This window comes from Rhinopithecus roxellana, chromosome 13 (assembly GCF_007565055.1).
Source record: "Rhinopithecus roxellana isolate Shanxi Qingling chromosome 13, ASM756505v1, whole genome shotgun sequence".
NCBI classification, from domain to species: domain Eukaryota; kingdom Metazoa; phylum Chordata; class Mammalia; order Primates; family Cercopithecidae; genus Rhinopithecus; species Rhinopithecus roxellana.
Genome location: NC_044561.1, coordinates 7,977,919 through 7,989,763, shown reverse-complemented (window position 1 = coordinate 7,989,763; position 11,845 = coordinate 7,977,919). Strand labels below are relative to the sequence as shown.

At 42.5% G+C, this 11,845-nt stretch overlaps 1 gene segment (V, D, J or C); it reads left to right on the top strand.

The window, feature by feature from the left end:
• The first annotated feature begins 233 nt into the window (after window positions 1–233).
• On the top strand, window positions 234–5,558 carry LOC104660429. The segment is given in 3 exon segments: window positions 234–365; window positions 481–848; window positions 5,478–5,558. Coding segments are annotated over 3 exon segments (555 nt in total).
• Window positions 5,559–11,845: the final 6,287 nt, after the last annotated feature.

Below are 11,845 nucleotides of genomic sequence, written 5' to 3'. Positions count from 1 at the left end.
GGCGCCTGGTGACCATTTCTGAGAAGACTGGGGGTGAAAGGAGCAGAACCAACCACCTGTTCTGCCAGTTGTCCTCAGCTCAGGGCTCACAACTGTGTTCTCCCCACCCCCTGGGACCACAAAGAGCCACCCCTGCCACCCCCTGACATCCTCAAGCCTAGAAGCCTGACCCGGGGCTCAGGGCGGGGTCACAAAGCTGGGAGGTCTGATTTGCATACATGGACTCTCCCCCTCTCAGAGTATGAAGACAAGGAGAGATCTGGGGGAAGCTCAGCTTCAGCTGTGGCTAGAGAAGACAGGACTCAGGACAATCTCCAGCATGGCCTGCTTCCCTCTCGTCCTCACCCTCCTCACTCACTGTGCAGGTGACAGGATATGGGACCAAGAGTGGTCCCTGGGAAGCCCATGGGGCCCTGCTTTCTCCTCTTGTCTCATTTTGTCTCTTGTCAATCACCATGTCTGTGTCTCTCTTGCTTCCAGGGTCCTGGGCCCAGTCTGTGCTGACTCAACCACCCTCAGCGTCTGGGCCCCCTGGGCAGAGTGTCACCATCTCTTGTTCTGGAAGCAGCTCCAACATCGGAAGTAATTATGTATACTGGTACCAGCAGCTCTCAGGAAAGGCTCCCAAACTCCTCATCTATGATAATAATAAGCGACCCTCAGGGGTCCCTGACCGATTCTCTGGCTCCAAGTCTGGCACGTCAGCCTCCCTGGCCATCAGCGGGCTCCAGACCGAGGATGAGGCTGATTATTACTGCGCAGCATGGGATGACAGCCTGAGCGGTGCCACAGTGCTCCAGGCCCAGGGGGAAGTGAGACAAGAACCCCCTTCCTCCTCTGCCAGGAGGGTGAGCCCCAGGCAGCCGCTGCTCAGGTCTGGCCTGTGGCTTCTGCTGCTGCAGCTTCCCTCATGAGTCCAGGGGCATCCAGGGCCCTGCCTGAGAGTGGAGGCTCCTCCTCCCCTTTAGTCCTCAGAGTCCGCAACAGAGTGTCCAGGAAAAGGAACATCCTGCTCCTTGCAGCTTGGGATACAGGGTGTCTGCACTGAGGTCCTGGGCTGAGGTGGCAGGTCCATCTATGTCATCACAGAACCACCTCTGATGGGGAAACTTTGTCTCCGTCATCCTCCTTTTCCCATTTCCAGGAGTTTCCAGAGTGGTGTCTTCCTCCCCCTGCTCCCCAGTGTGAATCCCTGTGCTTCTTTTCTCCCCAACCCATTCTTTTTTTTTTTAATAAAACTCCTTTCATGTAGGAATAATGCACATCTAATAAAACACCCAGATTTATAATAGGAAAGTATACACATTTTGACATTTTTTTGATCCTTGAATACATCACCACCAACAGGGAGTTATGCAACCTGTGACCAACCCCAGCAACCCCTCATGACCCTTTGTCATCTCCCTCCCTCCCTTCCCCAGTGCTCCCCTGTGCAGCCACAGATCTGCCTCTGTCATTATTGTTTGGTTTCCATTTTCTGGAATGTATCAGTGTTATCAAGCATTATCTTTCCATTTGTTCTGGCTTCTTTTACTCTGCACACTTCTTTTGAGTCTCTTCCTGTGCTTGCTGAATTGCACCCATTCCATAGAGGGATCATTACTACCTTTGAGGGCCGTTACGTTGATTATTCCTGATTTTGTTTATTTATTTTAAAGTTTGAATTGATCATCCATCAAAATGAAACTCTTGGAGTGATGTTCATCTAAGGTGACAGGAGAGTCTGTGAGGGCTTGTCGGGATTCTTCCTTCCTCATCTCTTGCCTCTGGTTCTCTCTATAGCGGAAGAGGTTCTCATATTCGATTTATTTCCTTATTCATTTATTCGGGTTTTTAAGGATTTTAGTGGGTTTTTTCTTTTTAAATATTAATTTGTTATTTTAATAGGTTTCTAGGGAACCGGTGGTGTTTGATTACATAAATAAGTTCTTTAATCATAATTTCTGAGATTTTGGTGCACTCATCACCCAAGCAGTGTACAGTGTACCCGGTGAATAGTCTTTTATCCTTCACCCACCTTCTACCGTTTCCTCTGAGTCCCCAAAGTCCATTGTATCATTGTTATGCCTTTGTGTTCTCATAGCTTATCTACCACTTATGAGTGAGAACATACAATGTTGTGTTTTCAATTCCTGCATTACTGCACTTAGAATAACAGTTTTCAGTTCCTTTCCAGTTGCTGTGAATGCCATTATTTTGTTCCTTTTTATGGCTGTGTAGTGTTCCATGATATGCCTATGTATAACATTTCCTGTATCCACCTGTTGATTTATGGGCATTTGGGCTTGTTCCATGTTCTTGCAATTGCAAATTGTGCTGCTGTGAAACATGCTTCTGCAAGTATCATTTCTGTATAATGACTTCTTTTTCTCTGGATACATAGCTAGTTATGAAATTGCTGGATGAAAGGGTACATGCATTTTTAGTTCCTTAAGGAATGTCTACCTTGTTTTCCATAGTGGTTGTACCAGTTTACATTCCCACCAACAGTGTAAAAGTGGTTGTTGTTTTTTTCACCACAACCATGCCAACATCTAATATTGGCTATTCTTGTAGTATTAAGGTGGTATTGTATTGTGGTTTTGATTGGCATTTCCCTGATCATTAGATGATGCCGAGCAGTTTTCTTTATGTCTGTTGGTCATTCGTGTATCTTCTTTTAAGAATTTGTATTTACATCCTTAGCCTACTTTTGGATGAGATTGTTTAGTTTCTCCTTGATAATTTGTTTGAATTCTTTGTAGATTCTAGACTTTAGTCATTTGTTGGATATATAGATTGTGAAGATTTTCTTCCACTCTGGGTTGTCTGTTAACTCTGCTGATTAGTTCTTTTGCTGTGCAGAAGATTTTTAGTTTAATTAAGTCCCATCTATTTATTTTTGTTCTTGTTGCATTTGCTTTTGGGACCTTGGTCATGAAGTCTTTGCCTAAACCAATATCTAGAAAAGTTTTTCCAGCGTTATCTTCTAGAATTTTTTGGTCTCAGGCCTTAGATTTAAGTCTTTGATTCATCTTGTGTTGATTTTTGTATAAGTTGAGTGATAAGGATCCCGTTTTATTCTCTACATTTGGCTTGCCAATTATCCCAGAACCATTTGTTGAACAGTGTGTCCTAGAGTATAGTCTGATGCCTCTGGATTTGATTTTGCTGTTGTTGTTGTTTGTTTGTTTGTTTGTTTGTTTTTTATTAGTCTTGCTATGGCTATGCGGGCTCTTTTCGGGTTCCATATGAATTTTAGGATTGCTTTTTCTAGTTCTGTGATAAATGATGCTGGTATTTTGATGGGAATTACATTGAATTTCTAGACTGCTTTAGGTAGTATGATCATTTCACAATATTGATTCTACCCATTCATGAGCACGGGATGTGTTTTTATTTGTTTGTGTCATCTGTGATTTCTTTCAGCAGTGTTTTGTAGTTTTCTTTATAGAGGTACTTTCGTTTCCTTGGTGGGGAATATTCCTAAGTATTTTTTATTTTTGCAGCTATTTGTAAAAGGAGTTGAGTTCTTGATTTGATTCTCAGCTTGGTTGCTGTTGTGTAGCAGAGCTACTTATTTGTGTGTCTTAATTTTGTATCCTGAAATTTTGTTGAATTCATTCACCAGCTCTCAGAGATTTTTGGATGAGTCTTTAAGGTTTTCTAGGTATACGATCATATTATAAGCAAACGGTGACAGTTTGACTTCCTCTTTGCCAATTTGGATGCCCTTAATTTCTTTCTCTCGTTTAATTGCTCTGGCTAAGACTTCCAGTACTATGTTGAACAGAAGTGGTGAAAATGGGCACTCTTGCCTTGTTCCAGTTCTCAGAAGAAATGCTTTGAAATTCTTTCTGTTCAGTATAATGTTGGCTGTGGGCTTGCAGTAGAGGGCTTTCATTACCATAAGCTATGTCTCCTCTATGCCAATTTTGCAGAGGGTTTTAATCATGAAGTCATGCTGGATTTTGTCAAATACTTTTTCTGCATCTATTGAAATAATCATGTGATTTTTGTTTTTAATTATGTTTATGTGATATATTACATCTATTGACTTTGTATGTTAAACCCTCCAAGCATCCTTGATAAGAAACCCACTTCATCATGGTGGACTGTGATTTGATAGTTGTTGGATTCGGTTAGCAAGTATTTTGTTTAAGATTTTTGCATCTATGTTCATCAGGGATATTGGTCTGTAGATCTCTTGTTTCGTTACGTCCTTCCTTCATTTTGGATTCAGGGTGACACTGGCTTCATAGAATTATTTAGGAAGGAGTTCCTATTTCCCCGTCCTGTGGATTAGTGTATTAGTCAGTATTCCAGAGGGACAGAACTAATGGAGTTTATTAAGTATTAGCTCACAGGATCACAAGTCCCACAATAGGCTGTGTGCGGGCTGCGGAGCAAGGAGAGCCAGTCCAAGTTCCAAACTGAAGAGTTTGGAGTCCGATGTTCAAGGGCAGGAAGCATCCAGCACAGGAGAATGATGTAGGCTGGGAGACTAAGCCAGTCTCTTTTGCACATCTTTCTGTCTGCTTATATTCTAGCCATGCTGGCAGCTGATTACCTTGTGCACACCCAGATTAATGGCGGGTCCGTCTTTCCCAGCTCCTTGACTCAAATGTTAATCTCTTTGGCAAAAACCCCCACAGACACACCCAGGATCAATACTTTGTATCCTTCAATCCAATAAAGTTGTCACTCAATATTAACCATCACAGTTACTGTCATAGACTTTATACCAATTCTTCCTCCAACGTCTGGTAGAATTCAAATGTGAATCTGTCTGGTCCTGGACTTTTTTGGGGGTTGACGTTTTAAAATTATTGTTTCTATCTCACTGCTCGTTATTAGTCTGTTCAGAGTTTCTACATTTTCCTGGTTTAATCTAGGAGGGTTGTGTATAGTTAGATATTTATTCATCTTCTCTAGGTTTTTTAGTTTATGTACATATTATCTTTTGTATTGTTTTTGTTTTAATTTTATTTAGTTGTGGTCTAATCTTAGTTATTCCTTTTCTTCTTCCGAGTTTGGGTTTGCGTTGTTTTTGATCCTCCAGTTTCATGAGGTGTGACCTCAGAGTTTCTGTTTGTGTTCTTTTAGGCGTTTTGATGTGTGAATTTAATGCTAAATTTTTCTCTTAGCTCTGCCTTTGCCGTATCCTGGAGGTTTTGATAGATTGTATCAAGATTTAGTACAACTGCAGCCTCACTATTGACCAACATTTTTTAATTCCTGAGAGTGTGACCTCATTGAATCCTGAACCGCTTTATGATTGCCTTCCACGCAGTAGGCCTTGGTTAGAGAGGGAGTGCTTGTAGCCTGGAGGTAGGATTCTGCAATTAATCAAATAAAAACACTGGAGGTCAGTTAAATTTGAATTCAGTAAAACAATGACAAAGAATTAGTGTGGGTTAGTATATCCCACACAATATTTTTCTTTGGAATGCAAACTTACCTGGGTGCCCTGTAGTTTATCTGTCAACTCCTCACAGGATTCAAGACTTGGAAGATGGAGTGTTGGGGCTGACCTCCTCTTACTGATGCCAGTTCTGTGAGATGAAGACAGAGCTTCTCTAACACAGCTACCCTCAATAAGCAAGTCAGCAATAAATAAATGATAAAAGATTCCCAATCAATAATGCCTACTCACTTCCATAATTCTTCTTTCTATTATTCTTCAAGTGTGCAGACTCAAGACCTCTGCTGGGGTTGCTGCAGCCAGAGATCTGGATGAGAGACCTCATAAGCCTTTCAAAACCAGATGCAAGGGGACTACTCGGTTCCCATACAGTGTGGCTTAAGCCAGGGGTAAATAAGTAAGAAATAGAAGAGCTCAGCATGGCTCTCCATTTGTCCAGTTATTGGGGGAACACACCCCCATTATTTCTATGTAGGTTCCTTTTATTTTCCCTAAGTGTCAGCTGGTCTGAGAAATAAAGAGAAAGAGGACAAAGAGGGGAATTTTACAGCTGGGCCACTGGGGGTGACATCTCATATCAGTAGATCCTTGATGTCCCCTGAGCCACAAAACTGCAGGTTTTTATTAAGGACTTTAAAAGGGGAGGGGGTGTATGAACAGGGAGTAGATCACAAAGATCGCATGCTGCAAAGGGCGAAAGATCACAAGGCAAAGGGCAAAGCCAAAACCTCCTGATGAGGGTCTATGTTCACATATTGTCTTGATAAACACCTTCAACAACAGAAAACAGAGGTTTTTTCCCACCCTAGTGAGCCTGAGGGTACTGCAGGAGATCAGCATGTATTTCAGTCCTTATCTCAACTGCAGAAGACAGACACTCCCAGAGCAGCTGTTTATAGACATTCCCCCAGGAATTCATTCCTTCCCCCAGGGTATTAATTATTAATATTCCTTGTTTGGAAAAGAATTCAGCCATATCTGCCCTACTTGCATGTCTGTGTATGGGTTCTCTGCAAGAAGAAAAATATGGCTCCATTCTGCCCCACTCCTCATGCAGTCAGACCTTACAGTTGTCTTTATTTGTACCCTGAAAATCACGTTATTCTGTTCTTTTTCAAGGTGCACTGATTTCTTATTGTTCAAACACGCATATTTTACAATCAGTTTATACAATAGTGGTCCTGAGGTGATGTACATTCTGAGCTTATGAAGATAACAAGATTAAGAGATTAAAGTAAAAACAGGCATAAGAAATTATAAAAGTATTAATTTTGGGAACTGATAAATGTTCGTGAAATCTTCACAATTTATGTTCCTCTGCCATGGCTCCAACTGGTCCCTCCATTGGGGTCCCTGACTCCCCGCAACATCCAGTGAGACACCAAACTCTAGGGACCTTTTGATGCTGAAGGTGGGTGGGCTGAGAGTAGGGAGAGGCCCACCCTGAGAGCCCAGAGCTTCCAGGACAGAGCTTGGCAGTCTGAAAAGGTGCCACACTGTTGAGTGGAGAAGGAGACATCTCCGGCCACAGGCCTGCAATTCTGCTGGCTTCCCCATCACCGAACTGGGCTCTCTGCTCTGATGTCTGTCAGAGAATCTCCTTCAGTGAGACTAAGATTCCAGGGCTTTACTAAAAATAACAGCATGAACCAAACAGACATGTGATGACACAGGAATTCTGTGCAGAGCACTAACTACAAATACAGCTCAACAGAGGCCCTTACACTCATTATCTTTCATGCAGAAGAAAAAGACAAAGGCAGAGAGCAACTGAAGGGCTCAGCAGGTCTGCTACTGGGGCAGCACTATGTGCTGTAGGCTTGTCCTTGAGGGGTCAACAGATAAGAACAACTGGGAAATCATCCTGCTGTGACCCTGTATCATCTGCTCCCTGCTCACTGGGGTCAGCAGCTGTGTCCTCACAGGGAACCAGATTCAGCCAATTTGGCCTTCTCCACCCCAGCTGGGAAATGTATTCTAGTGACTGTCTGGACTGAGGTTCTATGAAGGAGCTGGCAGACAAGAAGAGGGGGCTGATTTGCATGAAGAAACAATTGCACGCCTTTTCCTTTCATCTAAAACCTATTAATGGATACTCTGAGGCCACCCATAGAAATCAAGCTGGTCTTCTAAATTTGGGGGTTATGAAGGAGTCATTCCTGATCAATCTACAGGAAGGGGGGCCATCAGCAGTAGGAGGTCAGAGTGAGGCAGAAACTGGCTTCTTTGAGACTCATTACCACTGCCACCAACTTTGGGACAAATGGGGTCACCGCTATAACAGTCACCCCAAACTACTCACAGGAGTCTGAGCCTAGTCCCCTCACCTTATTGCTTCTGATTCTGGTACATTCCTCTGTTTTCCTGGACCCCTTGCCCGTGTCTGAGTCCAGGGTAACAGGGGTAGCTCCATCCCAGTCAACACCTATACAGAAGTAACAGCTACTATGGTTGAAGCAGAGTCCACAGTTGTACCTATGAGGGTCTATCCTGCTCCCCCATCCCATCACACAGGTGACCACTGCTGTGTTTCTCATGGACTGACCCTTTTCCCCTGGAAAACACAAAGTATTTATTCCTCTCTAACACTAGGCATACAATAGAGGGGGTAGGGGTGGGTGTGAAGCAGAGTGGCTTTTTCAAATGTAATGCAGTAAGACCCTGGCTACAGAAAATCATTTCACAAAACTCCACACCCTTTCGTGGTAAAAACACTCAACAAACTATGAATAGAAGGAAACTACCTCAACATAGTAAAGGCCATCTACGAAAATCCTACAACTAGCATCATATGCAATCTGAAAGACCAAAGATATGTTTTTGTCATATCTCTCAGGAACAAACCAACAGTACACATTTTCACTGCTTCTGTGAAAAACAGCATTGGAAGACCCAGCTAGAGTAATTAGGCAAGGGAAAGAAATAAAATTAGAAATAAAAAGTGAAATTATCTCTGTTTTCATTTTATTTAATGTCATATGGAGAATACCCTTAAAAGTCCCACAAAGGAAACTTTGTCAGAATGATTAAATGTATTTGTTAATGGTTCCGAATACAAAAATCACCATGTAAAATTATCTTGTGGCTGGGCATGGTGACTCATGCATATACTCCTAGCACTTTGGGAGACTGAGGTGGAAGGATAGCCTGGGGTCAAGAGTTCAAGACCAGCCTGGGTAACAAAGCAAGACCCTGTCTCTACAAAAAGAAAGAGAGAGAGAGAGAGAAGAAAGAACTAATAAAGCAAGGAAAGACAGACTGAAAGGAAGAAGGAGAAAGAAAGAAAGAAAGAAGAAAGAAGAAAGAAGAAAGAAGAAAAAAGAAAGAAAGAAAGAAAAGAAAGAAAAGAAAGAAAGAGAAGAAGAAAGAAAGAAAAAGAAAGAAGAAGAAGAAAGAAAGAAAGAAGAAAGAAAGAAGAAAGAAGAAAGAAGAAGAAGGAAGGAAGGAAGGAAGGAAGGAAGGAAGGAAGGAAGGAAGGAAGGAAGGAAGGAAGGAAGGAAGGAAAGAAAGAAGAAGGAAAGAAAGAAAGAGAAAATAAATCTCTTACATTTCAATATTTGAACAGACAGGAAACAACCCAAAACAAAATCAGGACCCACACCCATTAAGATGGCTTTGTCAAAATAATAGAAAATAACAGGTTCTAGCAAAGATGTGTAGAAATTATAACTGTTATGCATTGCTGGAGGGACCATCAAACAATGCACTCACTGTGGCGGCCTTGGTGACAGTTTCTCATCTCAGCATACTAAACACAGAATTACCATTTTTCTCAGAATTTTCACTTCGTGGAATGTGCCTCAAAGATTGAACAGCGGGATATAAGAGACCATTCTATACTCTTGTTCATAGGAGCATTCTTCACAATACCTAAAAGGTGGAAGCAAGCCCAGTGTCCCACTATGGCTCCCCGAGATATAGTATACACACACAAGGCCATATTATTCAGCCTTAACAGAAGTTTACTGACCCATGCAATGGCATGGATGACCCTAAACGACATGAGGGCCAAGCAGAAATAAGCTGGTTTCCAACGGATAAAGTTGTTTGCTTGTCCCTCTATGTTATCTAGTGAGTGAAATGCATAGAGGCAAAAGTAGCATGATGTTTGTTTCCAGGTAGGAAATTTTGGTTTGGGAAGGATGAAAAATACCTAGGGAGAAAATCGTGGTACTGTGCTGATACACAAGGTGAATTTACTTAGATGACACGGAAGCATACACTTGAAATTGTTAAAATGGTTGTATTTTGTGTAGTTTGGTGTTTGAATAATTTAACACGTCAAAAGAAAAAGAATTTTATATTCAGTGGCAGTTTCTCTACTTTCTTCCAAGGATAAAAAGCTAACAGGACGAGGAGAGTGAGGCGGTCTCCAGGACACCCTCCTTCTGTGCAGGCCCCCCAGGCATCTTAACAGACGCAATAGAGTTGAGGTGCTTCATTGCAGGTGGACACAAAATAACATGAGAAAGTCTAGGGGTAACCATGATGGTAGCAGTGAGTGCCTGACCCAGTCCGGGAGCTGGCCACTAGTGCAAACAATAGCCAAGAAGTGGAGATGAAGGCTGGTGGCAGTGGTAGCACCTCTACGCTGGAGACGGGGCATGCTGCGTCCTTATGAAATGGGTTCATAATGAATATATCTGGGCAAAGATATGTCAATGATAGTGGCATATTTCATCCAGAAGCAACCAACATGAAGGGAAATGTCCCTCAGTCTTGGTCAACCTGGCATGGAGTCCCCAACACAGGAGGAATATGATCATTTCTGGATAATAATGGGAGTGCATGATGACCATTAAGACAACCCACCTGGGGAAATGACTAGCTGAATAACATTGTAAAACAATGAGGAAGAAGGAGATTTTATTGCTTGGTAAAGAACACCTGGATCCAGGAGTAAAGACCTGAAAGACGATGCCCAAGATGTGGACTTTTGGATCAGGACCTTGTTAACCAGATCCTTTTTATGACAACCAAAAGCAAGCAAGTGCCTGGTCTGGTGAGTAGGAATCCGAATGGGGGAACTGAAACGAGGAAGCACAGAAAGAGGAAGAGGAGCTCAGTGCAAATAAGCAGGATGAGTCATCAGAGAACACCAACAAGGTCGCAGAGGGAACCGTTGCTTTCTGCTCAGAGCCTTCCCTTACACCTTTAAGAACACACATTTAACAAGATGGCTACTGCTATAATCTAACTGAGCCTGAGCCCAAACTCTGGGTCCTAGAAGGTTGAAGACTTTCAGGCAGAGAACGTATTCCTAGGAAACCTCCAGAGTGACGCTTCTATGAACAGGTTTGTTACTAACTTGAGTGAGCTCCGGTAAGATCTCCAATGGCCAGCTGGCTGTCTGTGGTTGGAAGGAAGAGGGTACTCTATAAGGCTCTCAAAGGGCCATAGAAAGGGCCGGTAACTTTGAAATCACCATAAATGAGTTGTCACCAGACACGACTCCAGACTGGGTTGGTCCAGCCCAAGGTAAACATCAATCTCCCTTAGGTTATATAGAATGTAGCTATTCTTGCAGAGCAAAAGGGAACCAAATTCAAACCAGTCCAACAGAAAGCGTACTCTTCGAGCTTGGCGGGAACATCTGGGAGTTATAATGAATCCTTCGGAAGACAACAAAGACAGCCAAGTTATTGCCTGAACTTTACAAAGATAAGGTTTGATATAGTAAAAATATGTGTATTTTTTGAAAGAAAACGACCTTTTGGATAAAGCAACAAGAAAACCTAAACAGATTCGGCACAGGAAAGTCATATTGTATAAAAATTATATCAATTAAGATGCTGCTTTAAAAAATATTTTAGTGAAGGGTTGGAGTTCATAACCTTCTCACTGGAAACAGCTGCATGATTGCAGTACTTTGGACTGTGCTGCAAGTGTCTTTCCAAAGGTCTCACTTACTCCTCTGTGAGTCAGCATGGGCTGGGACGCGTGGTAGAGCACACTCTGGCTGACGCTTGTATCGTCGGAGACAGAAGTGGATGGGAGGCACAGTCCTCCAGGAAACCCGGGTAGAGTCCCTCTTCTTTTTCAAATATGGACTTTCTGGGGAATAATACTGAATTCTGTTGCTGTTGTTTGGTTTTGACTGTCTCAAATGTTTCTCAAAGATCTACGAACATAGCTATCCATTTTAAACAAGTTAAAAGCTGAATGAGACTGTGAGAGACGCCCTGCTCATCTCATTCTCCTTCCACTTCCAGGAAATGCCTCATTTGTGTTGGCACAGCTAAAAGCTACTGAACCCAAGAATCTTGTAAACCTCTTAAAACTGGTGCTGTACTGCGTACTTTGTCCAGCTGGCTTTTTAATCTTACTACTTTCATTTTCTAAGGAGTGAATTGGCTTGTCCAAATAACTAACAGATTTAAAGACATTTCCTTCTGTGGGCAACTGATTCCCATGCTATAATACAGTTTCCAAGGAGTGGTG